At 38.5% G+C, this 19,004-nt stretch overlaps 1 protein-coding gene across 1 annotated transcript in view; it reads left to right on the top strand.

The window, feature by feature from the left end:
* Window positions 1–295: 295 nt before the first annotated feature.
* SUMF1 (sulfatase modifying factor 1) overlaps window positions 296–19,004 on the top strand; it is a 97,632-nt gene continuing 78,923 nt past the window's right edge. Inside the window, exon 1 of the mRNA XM_007076618.3 lies at window positions 296–583. Within this exon, the coding sequence (XP_007076680.2) occupies window positions 308–583 (276 nt within the window). The 5' untranslated portion in view covers window positions 296–307. The remainder of the gene's footprint in view (window positions 584–19,004) is intronic.

The following is a 19,004-nucleotide window of genomic DNA, read 5'->3' as shown; positions in this document are numbered from 1 at the left end:
TAATGGGATTTCAAAAAGTTAAGTACTTACTTAGCATACTGCCTGGCATTTAGCAAATGCTCAACAAATTTGATTATCATTTTTCAACCAAGGAATAATGATGAGGCTCAGAGTCGCTGTAAGGCCTTGAGTTTCGTAGGGTTTTGCGTTGCAGGGTCAGCGGAGCCTACCAGAGGCGCTCCATAGGAATGGTACCCAGAGAAAGTTGGAGAGAGAGCAAGGCTACCTCAAAAATCAACTCAGGGTTGGCTCCTTTAAGGAGGGCGCAGTCACGTGACCCACCTGGTCACATGGCTTGCGGGACAACATGGCTGCGCCCTCACTAGGGCTGGCTGGTGGATCCTGCGCCCGGCTCGGTCTCGTCCTCTTGCTGCCACTGTTCTTGCTGCCGGGCGAGGCGGCTGGGGGCGAAGAGGCCAGGACTGGCGCGGGCGCGGGCGCGGCTTCCCTAGCGGGCTCATGCGGCTGTGGCACTCCCCAGCGGCGCGGGGACCATGGCAGCTCGGCGGCCGCGCACCGATACTCGCGGGAAGCGAACGCCCCCGGGCAGGTCCCGGGAGAGCGGCCGCTCGCGCCCACCAAGGTGCTCTCTCGATTCCCTGAAGGCGGGTGGGGACCTCGGGGTTCTTGGACAGGGTCGGGATGAGCAAGGTAAGGGGTTTGCAGGAAGGCAGGTAAAGATTATAACCACACCCCAAGTCGCTCACGTGCTGATTCGATTCGATGAAAAGCACCTCCCCCCTTTTCCCCCTCAAGACGGTGGGATCTTGGGGCCCGGCTGAATCCTGCTTGTTAGGGAGTTTGGTTTGAGGACAGTTGACACTCCCCTTTCTCACTTCTTACTCATTTCCTCCTTACTCCACCCTATCTTCCTCTTGAGTTTCTCAGGCGTTTATGGGCGACAGGTTTTATTAACTGTGAAGGAATCTGGACAGTGGTCTTTAAATGTCTTTAACATTGTTGTATGTTTATCGATAGATTCTTCCAGGAGACACTGGTTCTTTTGTTTTTTCAGTAGACTTTCTTGAGGGCAAGGACTTGTCCTGTTTATCTTATTATCCTTATTACTTCAGCACATAGGACCAAACCGATTGTAGTTCCTTTATTAGTGTTATTTATCTGTGCCTCTCTTAGTGCCTGGATGTGTTAAGTGTTAGTATATATGAATAATAACATTAGTAACAACAGTTACTTTATTCTTTCCAGGTACTTTGCATATTGGTATGGGTGTGTAATTATGGGGACTAGAACCCAGATGTTTGACTCCTAAACTCCTTCTTGTATATCTAGTACATCCTTTCCTTATTTTTTCTATCCCCCTTTTCTTTCCTGTGGTTTAATTCTGAACAGTACTCAGGACTTAGGTGAGAGGTAGTGTCCTCCATCAGGTCATGCCTGACTTCTTCCTTTTTCTTCCTCTTCAGTATTTCCGTATGCTGCCACCATAGTAGTTCTTTACTTTCACATTACAGTTACCAAAGATACTGTCTGGGGGTGCCTTTCCCCAGCTAGGGAGTGAGGATGTTGGGGGTGAGGACTCTAACTTTGTGGCTCAGGTATAGAGGGTTAGGAGGTTGGTAGCTGGGCTTCTGGTTGTTTCTCTATCCTGTGTAATTTTTGGCCTTATATATTTTCTGGTTGTTAGAGGATGCCCTGATTTATTAGTGTTTATCTTTTGTGTGGTAGGAGCCCTGGTTATTGTTGTAGTGTGTATTGACCATAGATGATTTTAATTTCTTTCTACCTTTGTGGTAAATGATAATCAGTTCCTCCCTCCTTCAAAAGAGAATGCCTTGTATCTTTTTATCTGCTTTGTTACTAACAGGGTGACATTTACAGATTGATCTATATTAAATTTTTCCCTAGAACCTTTTGGCCAGTACAGAACATTCCTCATTTTAAGTGCTCTAACTTCTTTTTTAATTTCAGAATGAGATGTGGGTGCCAATGTCTGTTTAATTATGTTCATAAGATAAACATTTTTTTCCATTTTTTCGGAGTGGTTTTGGGTCTGGCCTAGGTATTGTTTGGGTCATTTTTGGCAAGTTCCTGTTTGCTTGTTTGTTTGTTTCTTCATACATGTTTTTATTTTATGCTAGTCTTCACTTGCATTCACTTTCTCTAATGTTTGGAGGCATCTTATGCTATTAGTGAACTAGCTGTTGCTGAGAACACAGCTCACAAGCATTCAAGGACTCTACTTAATGAATGAACCCAAAGTAGCCTTGTTATCAAGACAAAAGACTTCATAAGAGGCAGTTCTTTATCTCTCTGTTTTCCTTAGTTTCAAGTGTTTCAGTTCATGTGGAGATGACTTTGGTCTAATTCTGACACTTAGCCATTATTCTGAATTCAAGAAGTCCAATATTATGAGAGAGATACTTGGTTGTAGTGATTGACATTGTTTCCCTTAATTTTCTTTTTTTTAAAACTTACTGTTTCTTTTAGAGGATTTTTACATTTAAAACAAAACTGAGAAGAAGGTACAGAAATTTCCCATATATCCCCACCCCCTACACAATGTATAGCTTCCCCAGTTATCAACATCCTCCACCAGAATGGTACATTTGTTACGAATGATGAGCCTACATTTATGTATCATAGTCATCCAAAGTCCATAGTTTTCCTTAGGGTTCACACTTGGTGTTGTGCGTTGTATGGGTTTGGACAAATGTATGGTGTATATTCATCATTATAATATCATATAGTGTGGTGTATATAGTATTTTCATTCCCCTAAAAATCTTTGTGCTCCCTCTATTCATTCCTTCCCCTCCTCCCCACTGGCAACGTCTGATCTTTTTATTGTGCCCATAGTTTTGCCTTTTCTGGAATGCCACAATTGGAATTATATACTATGTAGCCTTTCAGATTGGCTTCTTTCTTTGGTAATATGCATTTACGATTCTTCGATGTCTTTTCATAGTTTAATAGCTAGTTTCTTTGTAGCACTGAATAATATCCATAAACTACAGTTTATCTATCCATTCACTTACCAAAGGGCATCTTGCTTGCATTTAAGTTTTGGCAATTAGGAATAAAGCTGCTATAAACATCTGTGTGCAGGTTTTTGTATGGACATAAATTTTCATAAATACCAAGAAGCACAATTGCTGGAACATATGGCAAGAATATGCTTAGGTTTTTAAGAAACTGCAAAATTGTCTTCCAAAGTGGTTGTATCATTTTGCATTCCCACTAGCAATATATGAGCGTTCCTCTTGCTCCACACTGTCACCAGCATTTGGTGTTGTCATTGTTCCAGATTTTGGGCATTCTGAGGTATGTAGGGTATCTCACTGTTGTTTTAGTTTGCATTTTTTTGCTTAACATATGATATCTTTGCCATCTGTGTGTCTTCTGTGTTGAGGTGTCTGTTAAGTCTTTGGCCCGTTTTTATTTTCCTTTTAATTTTTTTCCTTTTCTTTTTTGATGTTTATTTATTTATTTTGAGAGAGAAAGAGAGCAAGAGTGAGAGTGAGCAGGGGAGGGGCAGAGAAAGGGGGAGACAGAATCCCAAGCAGGCTTCACACTGTTAGTGTGGAGCCTGATGAGGGCTCGAACCCACAAACCATGAAATCATGACCTGAGCTGAAATCAAGAGTCAGACACGTAACTGACTGAGGCACCCAGGTGCCCCTTGGCCCGTTTTTAAATCAGATTGTTTTGTTTTCTTATTGTTGAGTTTGAAGAGTTCTTTGTTTTGGATAACAGTCCTGTATCAGATGTGTCATCTGCGAATTTTTCTTAGTCTGTGGCTTGTCTTCTCATTCTCTTGAATTATTTTTTGAAGAGCAGAAATTTTTAATTTTATTGAAGCCTGGCTTGGCACCTTCTTTTGTGGATGATGCCTTTGATGTTGTGTCTAAAAAGTCATCACCCGGGCCCCTGGGTGGCTCAGTCAGTTAATTAAGCATCTGACTTCAGCTCAGCTCATGATCTCATGGTTCATGAGTTCAAGCCCCGTGTCGGGCTGTGTGCTGACAGCTCAGAGCCTGGAGCCTGCTTCAATTTCTGTGCCTCCCTCTCTCTCTGCCCCTCCCCTGTTCAAGTCTGTCTGTCTGTCTCTCTCTCAAAAATAAATAAACATTAAAAAAAGTAAAAAAGTCATCACCATACCCATTGTCATCTAGGTTTTCTCCTATGTTATCTTCTAAGAGTTTTACAGTTTTGCATTTTAGATTTAGGTCTGTGGTCTATTTTGAGTTAATTTTTGTGAAGGGTATAATGTCTGTGTCTGGATTATTATTTTTATGTGAATATCCAGTTGTTCTAGCACTGTTTATTGAAGAGACTATCTTTGCTCCACTGTTTTGCCTTAGCTCCTTCCTCAAAGACCAGTTGACTTTCCTTATGGAGGTTTTCTCCTGGGCTCTCTTTGCTGTTTTATTGACCTATTTGTTCTTTCACCAGTATACACCATCTTGATTACTGTAACTTTACAGTAACTCTTCAAGTTGGGTAGCATCCACCCTCTAGCTTTGTTTTTTTCCTTCAGTGTTGTGTTGGCTATTCTGGGTCTTTTGTCTGTTCATATAAACTTAGAATCACTTTGTTGATATCATAAAATAACTTTCTGAGATTTGGATTGGGGTTGTATTAAATCTAATTTTTTTATTTTGTGTTTATTTAGTTTAATTCAGCAGATGTTTATTTGGTACACATATTTTATAACACTACCTTATGTCCTGGGCATAAAGAAAAGAAAAAGACCTATGCCCTCCCCTTAAGGCATTTACCATTTACTCTCTGGTGGGTGTGTGCTTGCTAGCGTCTGCACATGTGCACTCTCTGTTCCCCCATCGTTTTCTCCCCCTACCTTCCTCTCTCTCTCACTCTCTATCTCTCTCCCTTCCCCCTCCACACACAATTACATGTAAGCATCATTTTACCATAGTGATAACACTACAGGAGAAATATGTTACAAAGCCCTTGGAGAGGAAGCAACGATTCATTCTTCCTGGACAAATTAGGAAATGTCTTAAAGAAAAGGTCACATTAGAGCTAGGGCTTGAAGGAGACATTTTCAGGAGCTGGGATGGAAGGACAGATTGAAGGACATTCCAAGAAGGGGAGGAGCGTGGGCGCAAACAAAGCGTTGTGCAAGTGCATGGTATGTTCTGGGAAATGTTAGTAATGTAAGGTTTCTGGGGATGACATTTTCACACTTTTTAACGTAATGCTTTTCAACTGTGAGTCTTTTTTTGTATTTCAATTCATTTAATGAGCACTTGGCAAGATGAGGGACACAAAATAATAAATAGCACTGGCTTTACCCTCAAGGAATTTATAGTTTCATTGGAAAGTTCCTGCAGTAAAAATTGTATGGGAAACAACTTAGATATTTTAAAATTTTACTCAAGTCCCTTCTGGTTAAAAATATATATAATTCTCAATGAGAAAATTGTCCTAACGATTTCTACTGGGGTTATTTTGTACAAGGTAGCAAGATGTTTTGATCTCCATGTATCTTTTAAAACTGTTGCTTGAAAGGCATTTGGAATCATGGGATGATTAAATTGTATGTCATGGCTCTGTATGTATGGGTAACTCCAGTCCTGATTTCCTGAGAATGTTTCTGATTGGGTAATGCTTTCCCATGTGTCGAAGCATGATTGAATGCCATCTCTTCCATGAAACCTTTCCTCCAGAAAGTAGTATTAAAGGCAACTTGTATATTTTCTTTGGTATTTTCTGTGTAGTTGTCTGATATTCTACATGGGAAGTATTTTTAGACCTTTTTAAATCTCTGTATCTCTATTGCCAGAGTGCTTTACACATTTTAGACGTTCTCTAATAATTGCTTGAATGATCTGTTACCTTTTTTTGGTGGATACAATACTGAAAAAACTGCTGTGGGAATAAAGGGTGTCCCATACTTTGAAGAAAACTTTGTAAAATGATCTTTTGCTGTGTCTCATCCTCCCAAGAATCCAGTAAGAGATATTATTGCCCACTTTACAGATGAGGCCACTGAGGCTTAATAAACTCATAAATCCCAGGGCTTGAAGGAACTTTAATGTTATTCCGTCTATAATTATTGTCTGTCTGTGTAGGCGGTAGACTAAGAGAATGGTATAGATAGATAAGCCTTGTATAGACAGCTAAGGCAGATCCAGAGATCATGCTTCTCTTTTTCACCTCACTTTCTTCTGAGCCTTTAGCTTATTAGATTTGAGGAGAGGAAAGAAGGAAAAGGGAGGCCTACCCAAAAGTGTTCATATAAGCTTATTTCATTTTTCTATGTAAGATAAAAATCTCACAGCAAGGGAAAGAAAAGGCAAAGCTGACCTCAGCTGGAAAAAAAGTGGGAGGAGGGCCATTATGGGCTCTCATAGTTGGAAAGTTCAAGAGCAGATAAGGCCCCAGACACAACTGGTTCCAGGGCCTGAGGCAGTATCTTCAGATCTTCCTTTTTGACTGTCTCCTGGCTCTTCTTTCTTATGTGTTTGCTCCATTTTCAGGCAGTCTCTCTCTTTCTGTCTATCTCTTTTTACTGATGGAAGAGAGAGTACCCCTTTTCTCAAAGTCACAGTTGGCCAACCTGAGCCACAGTAGGTGGGGTAGAGCTCATGACTCTCTATACTTAGAGAGTTGAATACATGGTTTTCAAAGGGATGTCAGTTGCTCTGACAAGAACAGGAAGCAATGAATGCCAGGTGGGCAAAAGTAATAGATGCCCACTGCACCTGGCTGGAGTGTGTAGCCCAAATATGGTTCTACTGGTAAAAGAATCACCTTGACTTCTGTGCTTTTGGCTTGAGTGGCATTGACACAAACTGTGGTGTGGCAAAAGGGCTTTAACATACTTTCAAGGAGGAATGGATTGTTTGAATCTGGAACTTCAAAAGGAAGACTTTATTAGAATGGTTATTTCATCTGGCTTACGGTCCTACAGATTGAAACACCTGGTGCTCTGGATTTTACCAGCACCACATTTCACATTTGTAGGACAGGAAACTTTATCTCATTCATGGAAATTGGAAATTCTGATCTACTCAGAGCAATGCAGGCTACTGTTATCTATTACTTCCAGAACGCCTCCAGAACGGAAACTTGGCTTATTCAGGGTTGGCTATCTCTGATGGTTAATGAAAGAAGAAAAAGAAAAACTAGGCCAGGAGTCCACAGTGGAAGTTGTGATTGTATTAGCATTGTTGGTACTCACCTTGAGGGAGAAGAGGATGAGAAAATGAGGTGATTGTAAAACTTCATTAGGAACAAGGCGCACAGCTTCCTGTGGGTCTGAACACCTGTTCTCAGGATAGGACCTACCTGTCTGCTGCTGGAGAGCTTTTTCATTTTTACCTTTTGTCCTTTATTAAACCTCTTTTTAGACCATTTTAATAATCATTTTAAAACTACACTTGAAGCTTTTGTCTGAAGTCTTCTATTTTTCTGCTTCTCTGCAGAACTGCTTAACATTCTGCCGTCTCTTCCAAGGCCTGAGGAATCTTGTGTCTCAGACATTTGGAGGATTATGAGAATAATGCATGAACCCAGTTCAGTCTTGAGCACAGTCTTTCTTTTGGGGGGAGGGGAGGCAAAGCTTTTATGTCACACAATTCAACCTGTGCCTATTACTCCTCTATACTACAACAGCTTTACATTATACCCAGTCACTGAAATACTGCAAGAATACTTCCTAGGAACCCCAAAATAATATTGACCCTGTTCATTTGGTCTGTCTCCAAATGTTCTATTTTCTTCACACTGGAAAACTCCTCCCTGTGTAGGTTGGAGCATTTTCTGGTGGAGAGCTGTGTTGCTTTGTGTACTACCCGAGGGTGTGGACTGGCTTCTTCCTTAAAAGGGAAGACCGAGCTGGTGATCTGGCTTTGGGCCGTGGTTTCTTCTTGCCATAAAATTACCTTGTGGTTGCTTTTGAGAATTTCCTTTGGCCTGAGATTCCAGAAGACAATGCATTTGGATCTGAGGTTCAAAGGTAAAGATGAGGCCCAAACCTCTACTAAGAAAATATAGAATGTTTGTGAAGCAGTGTCTTTTACACAGGTTTCATATCATGCAACCATGCTATCCAAGTCTGGGACTGTGTTATGAAAGAAAAAGAATTTTTACAATTAGGAATAATTCAAATAGCAAATTCCTCATCATATTTATGATTTCACTCATTCAGTCCATAAAGATTTTTTTTTTTAAGTGTCTACCCTGAACTATGTGCCATGCTAGGCCCTGGGGATATAGAAGTGAAAACTTTGTGATTCCTAAAGAGCCTAGGATCTAGGGGAGGTGAAAACCCATCATTAAGTTACTGTGTGTGCCACTTTTTAGGATGCATAGAGGTATTTATTTGAGGAACCCAAATGAGGGACATACGACTCAGACAGAGAAGGGAATTGTAGGCAATAGGCCTAGAGGAAGTGATCTTGAATATTGACTGTTTACAGACAGTGTAGGTAGAATACAGGGTGAGGAAGATGGTGAGAGATTAGGCTTCAAGGCTTAGATACTTTATTTTACCCTGAAAAGGTGAGGGGCACACCTAAACAAATTAAGTAGGAAAGTGGTATATGATTAAATTGACATGAACCTTGAGATCATCACCTGAGCCAAAACCAAGAGTTGCTTAACTGACTGAACCACCCATGCACCCCTACACTATGTGCTTCTTAATGAAGAAGACATCACCACCTCTAGGGAAGTTTTAACTACCCCCAAATCAAACCTGAATCTGATAAAGCCTCCAGATTCAGCTATCAATTTTCAGGAGGTGCAGAGGACAGGGGATAATGGTAAACTACACTATAAGTTTATAGTCAACAAAATCTTTTTTTTTTTTTTTGAGAATTTTTATTTTTTAATTTTTTTTCCAATATATGAAATTTATTGTCAAATTGGTTTCCATACAACACCCAGTGCTCATCCCAAAAGGTGCCCTCCTCAATACCCATCCCCCATCCTCCTCTCCCTCCCACCCCCCATCAACCCTCAGTTTGTTCTCAGTTTTTAACAGTCTCTTATGCTTTGGCTCTCTCCCACTCTAACCTCTTTTTTTTTTTTTCCTTCCCCTCCCCCATGGGTTTCTGTTAAGTTTCTCAGGATCCACATAAGAGTGAAACCATATGGTATCTGTCTTTCTCTGTATGGCTTATTTCACTTAGCATCACACTCTCCGGTTCCATCCACGTTGCTACAAAAGGCCATATTTCATTCTTTCTCATTGCCACGTAGTATTCCATTGTGTATATAAACCACAATTTCTTTATCCATTCATCAGTTGATGGACATTTAGGCTCTTTCCATAATTTGGCTATTGTTGAGAGTGCTGCTATAAACATTGGGGTGCAAGTGCCCCGATGCATCAGTACTCCTGTATCCCTTGGGTAAATTCCTAGCAGTGCTATTGCTGGGTCATAGGGTAGGTCTATTTTTAATTTTCTGAGGAACCTCCACACTGCTTTCCAGAGCGGCTGCACCAATTTGCATTCCCACCAACGGTGCAAGAGGGTTCCCGTTTCTCCACATCCTCTCCAGCATCTATAGTCTCCTGATTTGTTCATTTTGGCCACTCTGACTGGAGTGAGGTGATACCTGAGTGTGGTTTTGATTTGTATTTCCCTGATAAGGAGTGACGTTGAACATCTTTTCATGTGCCTATTGGCCATACGGATGTCTTCTTTAGAGAAGTGTCTATTCATGTTTTCTGCCCATTTCTTCACTGGGTTATTTGTTTTTCGGGTGTGGAGTTTGGTGAGCTCTTTATAAATTTGGGATACTAGCCCTTTGTCCGATATGTCATTTGCAAATATCTTTTCCCATTCCGTTGGTTGCCTTTTAGTTTTGTTGATTGTTTCCTTTGCTGTGCAGAAGCTTTTTATCTTCATAAGGTCCCAGTAATTCACTTTTGCTTTTAATTCCCTTGCCTTTGGGGATGTGCCGAGTAAGAGATTGCTACGGCTGAGGTCAGAGAGGTCTTTTCCTGCTTTCTCCTCTAGGGTTTTGATGGTTTCCTGTCTCACATTCAGGTCCTTTATCCATTTTGAGTTTATTTTTGTGAATGGTGTGAGAAAGTGGTCTAGTTTCAACCTTCTGCATGTTGCTGTCCAGTTCTGCCAGCACCATTTGTTAAAGAGACTGTCTTTTTTCCATTGGATGTTCTTTCCTGCTTTGTCAAAGATGAGTTGGCCATACGTTTGTGGGTCTAGTTCTGGGGTTTCTATTCTATTCCATTGGTCTATGTGTCTGTTTTTGTGCCAATACCATGCTGTCTTGATGATGACAGCTTTGTAGTAGAGGCTAAAGTCTGGGATTGTGATGCCTCCTGCTTTGGTCTTCTTCTTCAAAATTACTTTGGCTATTCGGGGCCTTTTGTGGTTCCATATGAATTTTAGGATTGCTTGTTCTAGTTTCGAGAAGAATGCTGGTGCAATTTTGATTGGGATTGCATTGAATGTGTAGATAGCTTTGGGTAGTATTGACATTTTGACAATATTTATTCTTCCAATCCATGAGCAGGGAATGTCTTTCCATTTCTTTATATCTTCTTCAATTACCTTCATAGTCTTTCTATAGTTTTCAGCATACAGATCTTTTACATCTTTGGTTAGATTTATTCCTAGGTATTTTATGCTTGGTGCAATTGTGAATGGGATCAGTTTCTTTATTTGTCTTTCTGTTGCTTCATTGTTAGTGTATAAGAATGCAACTGATTTCTGTACATTGATTTTGTATCCTGCAACTTTGCTGAATTCATGTATCAGTTCTAGCAGACTTTTGGTGGAGTCTATCGGATTTTCCATGTATAATATCATGTCATCTGCAAAAAGCGAAAGCTTGACTTCATCTTTGCCAATTTGGATGCCTTTGATTTCCTTTTGTTGTCTGATTGCTGATGCTAGAACTTCCAACACTATATTAAACAACAGCGGTGAGAGTGGGCATCCCTGTCGTGTTCCTGATCTCAGGGAAAAAGCTCTCAGTTTTTCCCCATTGAGGATGATGTTAGCTGTGGGCTTTTCATAAATGGCTTTTATGATCTTTAAGTATGTTCCTTCTATCCCGACTTTCTCAAGGGTTGTTATTAAGAAAGGGTGTATAGTCAACAAAATCTTGACTCTGGGAATCTCTATTGGACAAATGACCCAGTTTCTTCAGCAAATAAATTGCAAGAGGAAAAAGGTAAGGGAGAACTTACAGATTTAGATACCTAAATACCATATTAAAAAAAAAAAAACAATGTAAAGCTATAATGTACAGGATGCATAGTTAAATAATTAAACTGCAAATAAAATAAGGTAACAGTGCATATAAAAGGATAGTGCAGTATGGTGACTATAGTTAATGCAGTATTATATATTTGAAAGTTGGTAAGAGATCTTAAAAGTTTTTACCATAAAAAACCAAATTATTTAACTGTTGTGATGGATGTTAACTAGACTTATTATGTGATCATTTCATACTATATAGGGTTATTGAATCATGTTGTACACCTGGAGCTAATACAATGTCCTGTATCAATTGTATCTTAAATAAAAGTGAAAAGTCTGAGCAGTGGTTTTCCTCTCTGATGAGACAGAGGATTTATGTTCACCATGGGCATAATAATGGCTTCTGCAGTAATTGGCAAAATACTTTCTTTCATGGAGGGTGGGTTATAAAGATGTTTGCCTTACAATTTATTAAGCAATATATGTAATGCTTTTTAAAATATTTGTTACAACTAAAAAAGATTTTAGGTTTTAGGTGGTGCAGTAAAGGTGTCCATTCTCCTAAAACAAAAACAATAACAAAAACAGCCATTTGCCCTGAATTTTCTTTTTTTTTTAAGTTTTTCTTTTCTTTTATTTTTTTTCAATATATGAAGTTTATTGTCAAACTGGTTTCCATACAACACCCAGTGCTCATCCCAAAAGGTGCCCTCCTCAATACCCATCACCCACCCTCTCCTCCCTCCCACCCCCCATCAACCCTCAGTTTGTTCTCAGTTTTTAAGAGTCTCTTATGCTTTGGCTCTCTTCCACTCTAACCTCTTTTTTTTTTTTTTTCCTTCCCCTCCCCCATGGGTTTCTGTTAAGTTTCTCAGGATCCACATAAGAGTGAAACCATATGGTATCTGTCTTTCTCTGTATGGCTTATTTCACTTAGCATCACACTCTCCAGTTCCATCCACGTTGCTACAATGCCCTGAATTTTCTAAGCAATGATGTGTATGGGGCACTAAAGAAGCCCCAGAATAAATTTGAAATCTTGTATCAGTTATAAGTTGGGTTTCTACCTGATTCCTTATAGAACTGACAAAAAGTACATAGTATTTTTTTAGAGAAGTAAAAAGCTATGCCTTTCTGGAACTGACCAATCTTTTTAATTAAAAAAAAATTAAAAATGTTTATTTATTTATTTTGAGAGAGGGGAACAGGAGAGGGGCAGAGAGAGAGGGAGACAGAATCCCAAGCAGGCTCTGCACCATCAGCGTGGAGCCTGATGCAGGGCTCGAACCCATGAACCATGAGATTATGACCTGAGCTGAAATCAAGAGTTGGGTGTTCAACCAACTGAGCCATCCAGTCCCTCCTGACCAATCTTTTTTAAAAATTTATTTTTATTGAGGTGTAACTGACCAATTTTCTTTTACCTCCTTTCCTGCCCCCCACCCCCTGCCTGTGGCAACCACCAATCTGTTCTCTGTATCTGTAAGCTTGTTTTTTATTTGTTTGTTTCTTTAGATTCCACATAGAAGAGAGGTCATATGTTATTTGTCTTTCTCTGTCTGACTTACTTTACTTAGCGTAATGCCCTCAAGGTCCATCCATGTTGCAAATGACAAGATTTTATTCTTTTTTATGACTGAACAATTGAGAAATATATGTATATATACATTATACATACCATGTATATGATATACACAAGGCGGTATATTTTTATATATATGCACGTATTTATATACTTACATACATTCCACAGTTCCTTTATCCATTCATCCACTGATGGACACTTAAGTTGTTTCTGTGTCTTGGCTATTATAAATAGTGCTACCGGGGCGCCTGGGTGGCTCAGTCGGTTGGGCGTCCAACTTCGGCTCAGGTCACGATCTCGCGGTCCGTGAGTTCGAGCCCCGCATCGGGCTCTGGGCTGATGGCTCAGAGCCTGGAGCCTGCTTCCGATTCTGTGTCTCCCTCTCTCTCTGCCCCTCCCCCGTTCATGCTCTGTCTCTCTCTGTCTCAAAAATAAATAAAACGTTAAAAAAAAAATTAAAAAAAAAAATAGTGCTACCTTGAACATTGGGGTGCATACATCTTTTTGAATTTCTGTTTTAGTTATCTTTGGGTAAATACCCAGAAGTGAAATTACTGATTATGTGGTTCTTTATTTTTTTATTTTTTAAATATATTTTAATGTTTGTTTATTTCTGAGAGACAGAGAGACCGCATGAGTGGGGGAGGGCGGAGAGAGCAGGAGACCGAATCTGAAACAGGCTGTAGGCTCCAAACTGTCAGCACAGAGCCCAATGTGGGGCTCGAACTTGTGAAACGCAATATCATGACCTGGACCGAAGTTGTACGCTCAACTGACTGGGCTACAGGGGCGCCTCTATGTGGTCATTGTTTAAATAATACTTTTTAGCTTTTTGAGGAGCCTCTATACTGTATTCCATAGTGGTTGTACCAATTTACATCCCCGCCAACAGTACACATGAGTTTCTTTTAACCACATTTTTTGCCAGCACTTATTTCTTATACTGTTGATAAGAGCCATTGTAACAAATGTGAGGTGTATTGATAATAGCCATTCTAACAGGTATGAGGTGCAATCTCATTGTAGTTTTGATTTACATTTCTGTGATAATGATGGTGAGCATCTTTTCATGTACTTGTTGACCATCTATATGTTTTCTTTGGAAAAATGTCTATTTAGGCCATTTATTAATCAGATTTTTTTTTTTTGCTGTTGAATTGTATGAGATCTTTATATATTATGAATATTAGCTTCTTGTTAGATACATGATTTGCAAAAAATTTCTATCATTCATTAGGTTGCCTTTTTATTTTATTGATGGCCTCCTTTGCTGTACAGATGCTTTTTAATTTGATAATAGACCCACTTATTCATTTTTGCTTTTGTTATACTTTTAGTGTCAGATTCAAAAAATCATCACGAACACCTGTAACAAGGAGCTTACTGCTTAGGTTTTCTTCCAGAATTTTATGGTTTCAGGTCTTATGTTCAAGTCTTTCATCCATTTTGAGTTAATTTTGTGTATGGTGTAAGATAGTGGTTTAGTTTCATTCTTCTGAATGTGGCTATCCAGTTTTCCTAACACTATTTATTGAAGAGACTCTTCTCTCCATTTGATATTCTTGGCCTCTTTGTTGTAAACTTATTGACTATGTTTACATGGGTTTATTTCTGAACTCTCTGTTATGTTTCATTGTTTGTTTTTATGCCAATACCATTCTGTTTTAATTACTGTAGCTTTGTAATACTGTTTTAAATCAGGGAGTGCAATGCCTCCACCTTTGTTCTTTCTCAAGGTTGCTTTGGCTATTCAGAGTCTTTTGTGGTTTCATGCAAATTTTAGGTTTGTTTTTTCTATTTCTGTGAAAAATGCTATTGGAATTTGATAGGAATTGCATTGAATCGTAAGAATGCAATTAATTCTTTATTAATTCTTTATTAATTTATTAATTAATTCAATATTCATTCTTTAAATGCATGAGCATGGAATATCTTTTCCATGGTTGTTTTCAATTTCTTAATGTGTTGTTTTCAGTATACAAGTCTTTCAGCCCCTTGGTTAAATTTATTCCTGAATATTTTATTATTTTCGATGCAGTTGTAAATGGGATTGTTTTATCTTTCTGATATTTGGTTATTACTGTATGGATATGTAACAGGATTTTTTGCTATTGATTTTGTATCCTGCAACATTACTGGAATTTGATTATTAGTTTACAGTTTTTTGGTGGAGTCTTCGGGGTTTTCTATATAATGTTATCTGTACATGGTGATAGTTTTACTTCTTCCTTTCTCATTTGAATGTCTTTTGTTTCTTTTTCTTCTCTAATTACTCTGGCTAGAACTACCAATATTAAATTGAATGAAAGTGGCAAGAGTGGGCATCCTTGTCTTGTTCCTGATCTTAAAGGAAAAGCTTTTAGCTTTTTACCATTGAGTATAATGTTAGCTGTGGTCTTGTCACATACCCTTTATTATGTTTAGGTACTTTCTGTCTGTACCCACTTTGTTGAGAATTTTTATCATAAGTAGATGTTGAATTTTGGGGGTGCCTGGGTGGCTCAGACCGTTAAGTGTCTGACTCTTGATTTTAGCTTAGGTCATGATCTCATGTTTCATGAGATAGAGCCCTGTGTCAGGCTTTGCACTGACAGCATGTGGCTTGCTAGGATTCCATCTCTCTGCCCCTGCCCCCGCCTTCTCAAAATAAATAAACCTTAAGAAAAATTAAGTGGATGTTGAAATTTGTCAAATGCTTTTTTGCATCTGTTGATATGATCATATGATTTTTTCTCAGATGTTATGTTAATGTGGTGTATCATATTGGCTGATTTGTGGATGTTGAATCAGACTTGCTTCCCAGGAATAAATCCCCCATGATCACGGCGTGTGATCTTTTTAATGTATTGTTGAATTCAGTTTGCTAATACTTTGTTGAGAATTTTTGCATCTATGTTCATCACAGATATCCGCCTATAATTTCTCATTCTTGCAGCATCCTGTCTGGTTTTGGTGTTGGGATAATACTGACCTCATAAAATGAGTTCGGAAGTTCTCTCTCTTCAGTTTTTTGGAAATGTTTGAGGAGGATTGGTAATAATTCTTCTTGAAATGTTTGGTAGAATTCCCCAGTGAAGCTGTCTGGTTCTAGACTTTTGTTTTTTGGGGGAGGTTTTTGATTACTGATTCAATTTCCTTAGTAGTAATCGGTCTGTTCAGATTTTCTGTTTCTCCATGATTCATTCTGGTAGGTTGTATGTTTCTGGAAATTTTTTCCAGTTTTTTAGGTTGTTCAATTTTTTGGCATATAATTGTTCATGGTGGTTTCTTATCCTTTGTGTTTCTATGGTATCATTTATAATATCTTCTCTTTCATTTTTGATTTTATTTATTTGAGTCCACTCTCTTTTTTTCTTGGTGAGTCTAGCTAAGGATTTATCATTTTTATCTTTTTAAAGAACTGGTTTCTTCATTTATTGCTTTGAATTTCTCAGAATTTCTTTTGCTGCATCCCATAAATTTTAGTATATTTCCATTTTTATTTGTCTCATATTTTTTAAATTTATGTTTTGATTTCTTTTTTGACCCCTTGATTGATAAGTAGCCTGTTGTTTAATCTTAACGTAACTGTGAATTTTGTGGTTTTCTTTATGGAATTGATTTCTAGTTTCATATCATTGTGCTTGGAAAGTTGCTTGACATGATTTCAGACCTCTTAAATTTATTAATACTTGTTTTGTGGTCTATCATGGGATCTGTCCTGGAGAGTGTTCCATGTGCACTTGAGAAGAATGTGTATTTTTTGCTTTTGGATGGGATGTTCTGTATATGTCTGTTAAGTCTATTTGACCTAATGTGTTGTTTAAGGTTGTGGTTTCTTCATTGATTTTCTATCTGGGTGTCCTATCCATTGATATAAGTGGGATATATTATTGTGGTGCTGTCTATTTCTCCCTTTAGGTCTATTAATATTTGGTTTATCTATTTACATGTTTATATATTTACATATGTTGGTTGCATACATTTTTACAAGTGTTATATCCCCATGTTGGAGTGGCCTCTTTATCATTATGTAATGCTCCTTGTGTTTTATTGTAGTCTCTGTTTTAAAGTTGATTTTGTCTGATGTAAGTATAGCTACTCCAGCTTCCTGTTGGTTTCCATTTTCATGGAATATCTTTTTCTTTCCATTCACTTTCAGTCTGTGTGTGGTTACCTCTAAAGTAAGTGTCTTGTAGACTTCATATAGATGGTCCTTGTTTTTTAATTTATTCAGTCACTCTTTGTCTTTTGATTGGATAGTTTAGTCCATCTACATTTACAGTAATTATTGGTAGGTATGTACTTATTGCCATTTTGTTCATTGTTTTCTGGCTTTTGTTCTTGTTCCTCTCTGTTCCTCTTTTCTTCTCTTGCTCTCCTTCTTTGTGGTTTGATTGGTTACTTTAGGGGTATGCTTATATTCCTTTTCCTTTATCTTTTGTGTATTTACTATAGGTTTTCACTTTGTGATTACCATGAGGTTTTCATATAACAACCATGAGATTTTTATGTAGCCTATTTTTAAGTTGATAACTTGTTTTATTGCATTCTAAAGTGTCACATTTTTACTCCCTGCTGCCATATTTCATGTTTTTGATATCTCATTTTGTATCTTTTCATTTTACGTATCCCTTAACTAGTTATTGTGATGAGTTGTTTTCACTTTCTGTGTCTTTTAATCTTCATGCTAGCTTTATAAGTGATTAGTCCACTATGTTTACTATATATTGGTAAATATATTTATTATGTATTTCCTTTACTTGTGGATGTTTAACTTTCTGTTTTGTGGATGGTCCACAATTTACTGTCTACTTCTGATGGACATTTAGGTTATTTCCAATCTTCTGTTAAAAACAGAGCTGTAATAAATTGTATTGGATACCAAAGATTGGCATTTCAGAAAGTTCAGTAGGTCCTTAAATATTTGCTGAATGAATGACTGAACAGAATATAAACAGCTTAGCGTGGAGCAAGGAGGGATGTGAAAGGATGAGACTGGAGACAGGGTGACTGGTTGTGAGGCTCCTGCAGTTGTCTGGGAATAGAAAAGAGGGGACAAATCAGAGGGAAATACATTTAGGAGATCCAGTAAGACAGGGTGACCTCTGTAATGCTGGGATTAGGGGACAGGAATAATCAGGCATGATTTTTTTAAAGTTTACTTATTTATTTTGAGAGAGAGGGAGTGTACATGTGTGTGCACGCATGTGGTCTCACCAACCATGAGATCGTGACCTGAGCTGAAATCAAGAGTCAGACACTTGACCAACTGAGCCATCCATGTGCCCCAAGCATGATTCCTTAGAGGAATAATAATACATTGGACAACTAATAAGCATTTATTACCCATATATCATAGATGAAAAGAGCTTCATTTTCATTGGGAAATATATGCACAGAATTAAAGACAACCACTAGCAAAGATAATCAATGGAAATAGTAGGAATCAATGATTGTTGATTACTACTTTCCATTTCTTCTGATCTTGTTTTTCCAGATCTTCTGCTGTTACTGCTAACCCACATTCTTTCTTTTTATTCCTAGTTATCTTTCTTTGACTTCCTCTTTTTCCTTCCTCAATTTGAACCTTATTTTATTTTATTTTTATTTTATTTTAAAGTTTACTTATTTTTGAGAGAGACAGAGATAGTGTGAGTGGGGGAAGGGCAGAGATAGAGGGAGAGAGAGAGAATCCCAAGCAGGCTCCATTCATACTGTCATTGCAGAGCCCAGTGTGGGGCTCGAATCCATGAAACTGTGAGATCATGACCTGAGCTGAAATCACGAGTCAGTCACTTAACTGACTGGGCCATCCAGGCACCCTGAGAACCCTTATTTTATAGATTAGATACCTCACAATTCTTAAGCTGCCGGGAGGTCAATGAATTGATTTGTCATTCAGCTGATTGGAAAGTAAGATACTGTGGCTGCAGAGTATATTTCTGACAGATGGTGTGGTTGTGTGTGTGTGTGTTTTTTTTTTTTTAAACATTGAGATAGGAATGCGTGGGTGGCTCACTTGGTTACCTGTCTGGCTCTTGATTTTAGCTCAGGTTACAATCTCACAGTTCATGAGATTGAGCCCCAAATCAAGGCTCTGTACTGTGTGGATCCTGCTTGGGATTCTCTCCCTCCCCCTCTCTCTGCCCTTCTCCTGCTTGCATGTGTGTGCATGCTGTCTTTCTCTCTCTCCAAATAAATACATAAACTTAAAAAAAATGAGATAGAATGACATACCATGAAATTCACCTTTATGAGTTGAACAGTTCA

Source organism: Panthera tigris, chromosome A2 (assembly GCF_018350195.1).
Source record: "Panthera tigris isolate Pti1 chromosome A2, P.tigris_Pti1_mat1.1, whole genome shotgun sequence".
Taxonomy (NCBI): Eukaryota; Metazoa; Chordata; class Mammalia; order Carnivora; family Felidae; genus Panthera; species Panthera tigris.
Note: the sequence above shows the minus strand (reverse complement) of the source record. Positions and strands in the feature narration are given on the sequence as shown.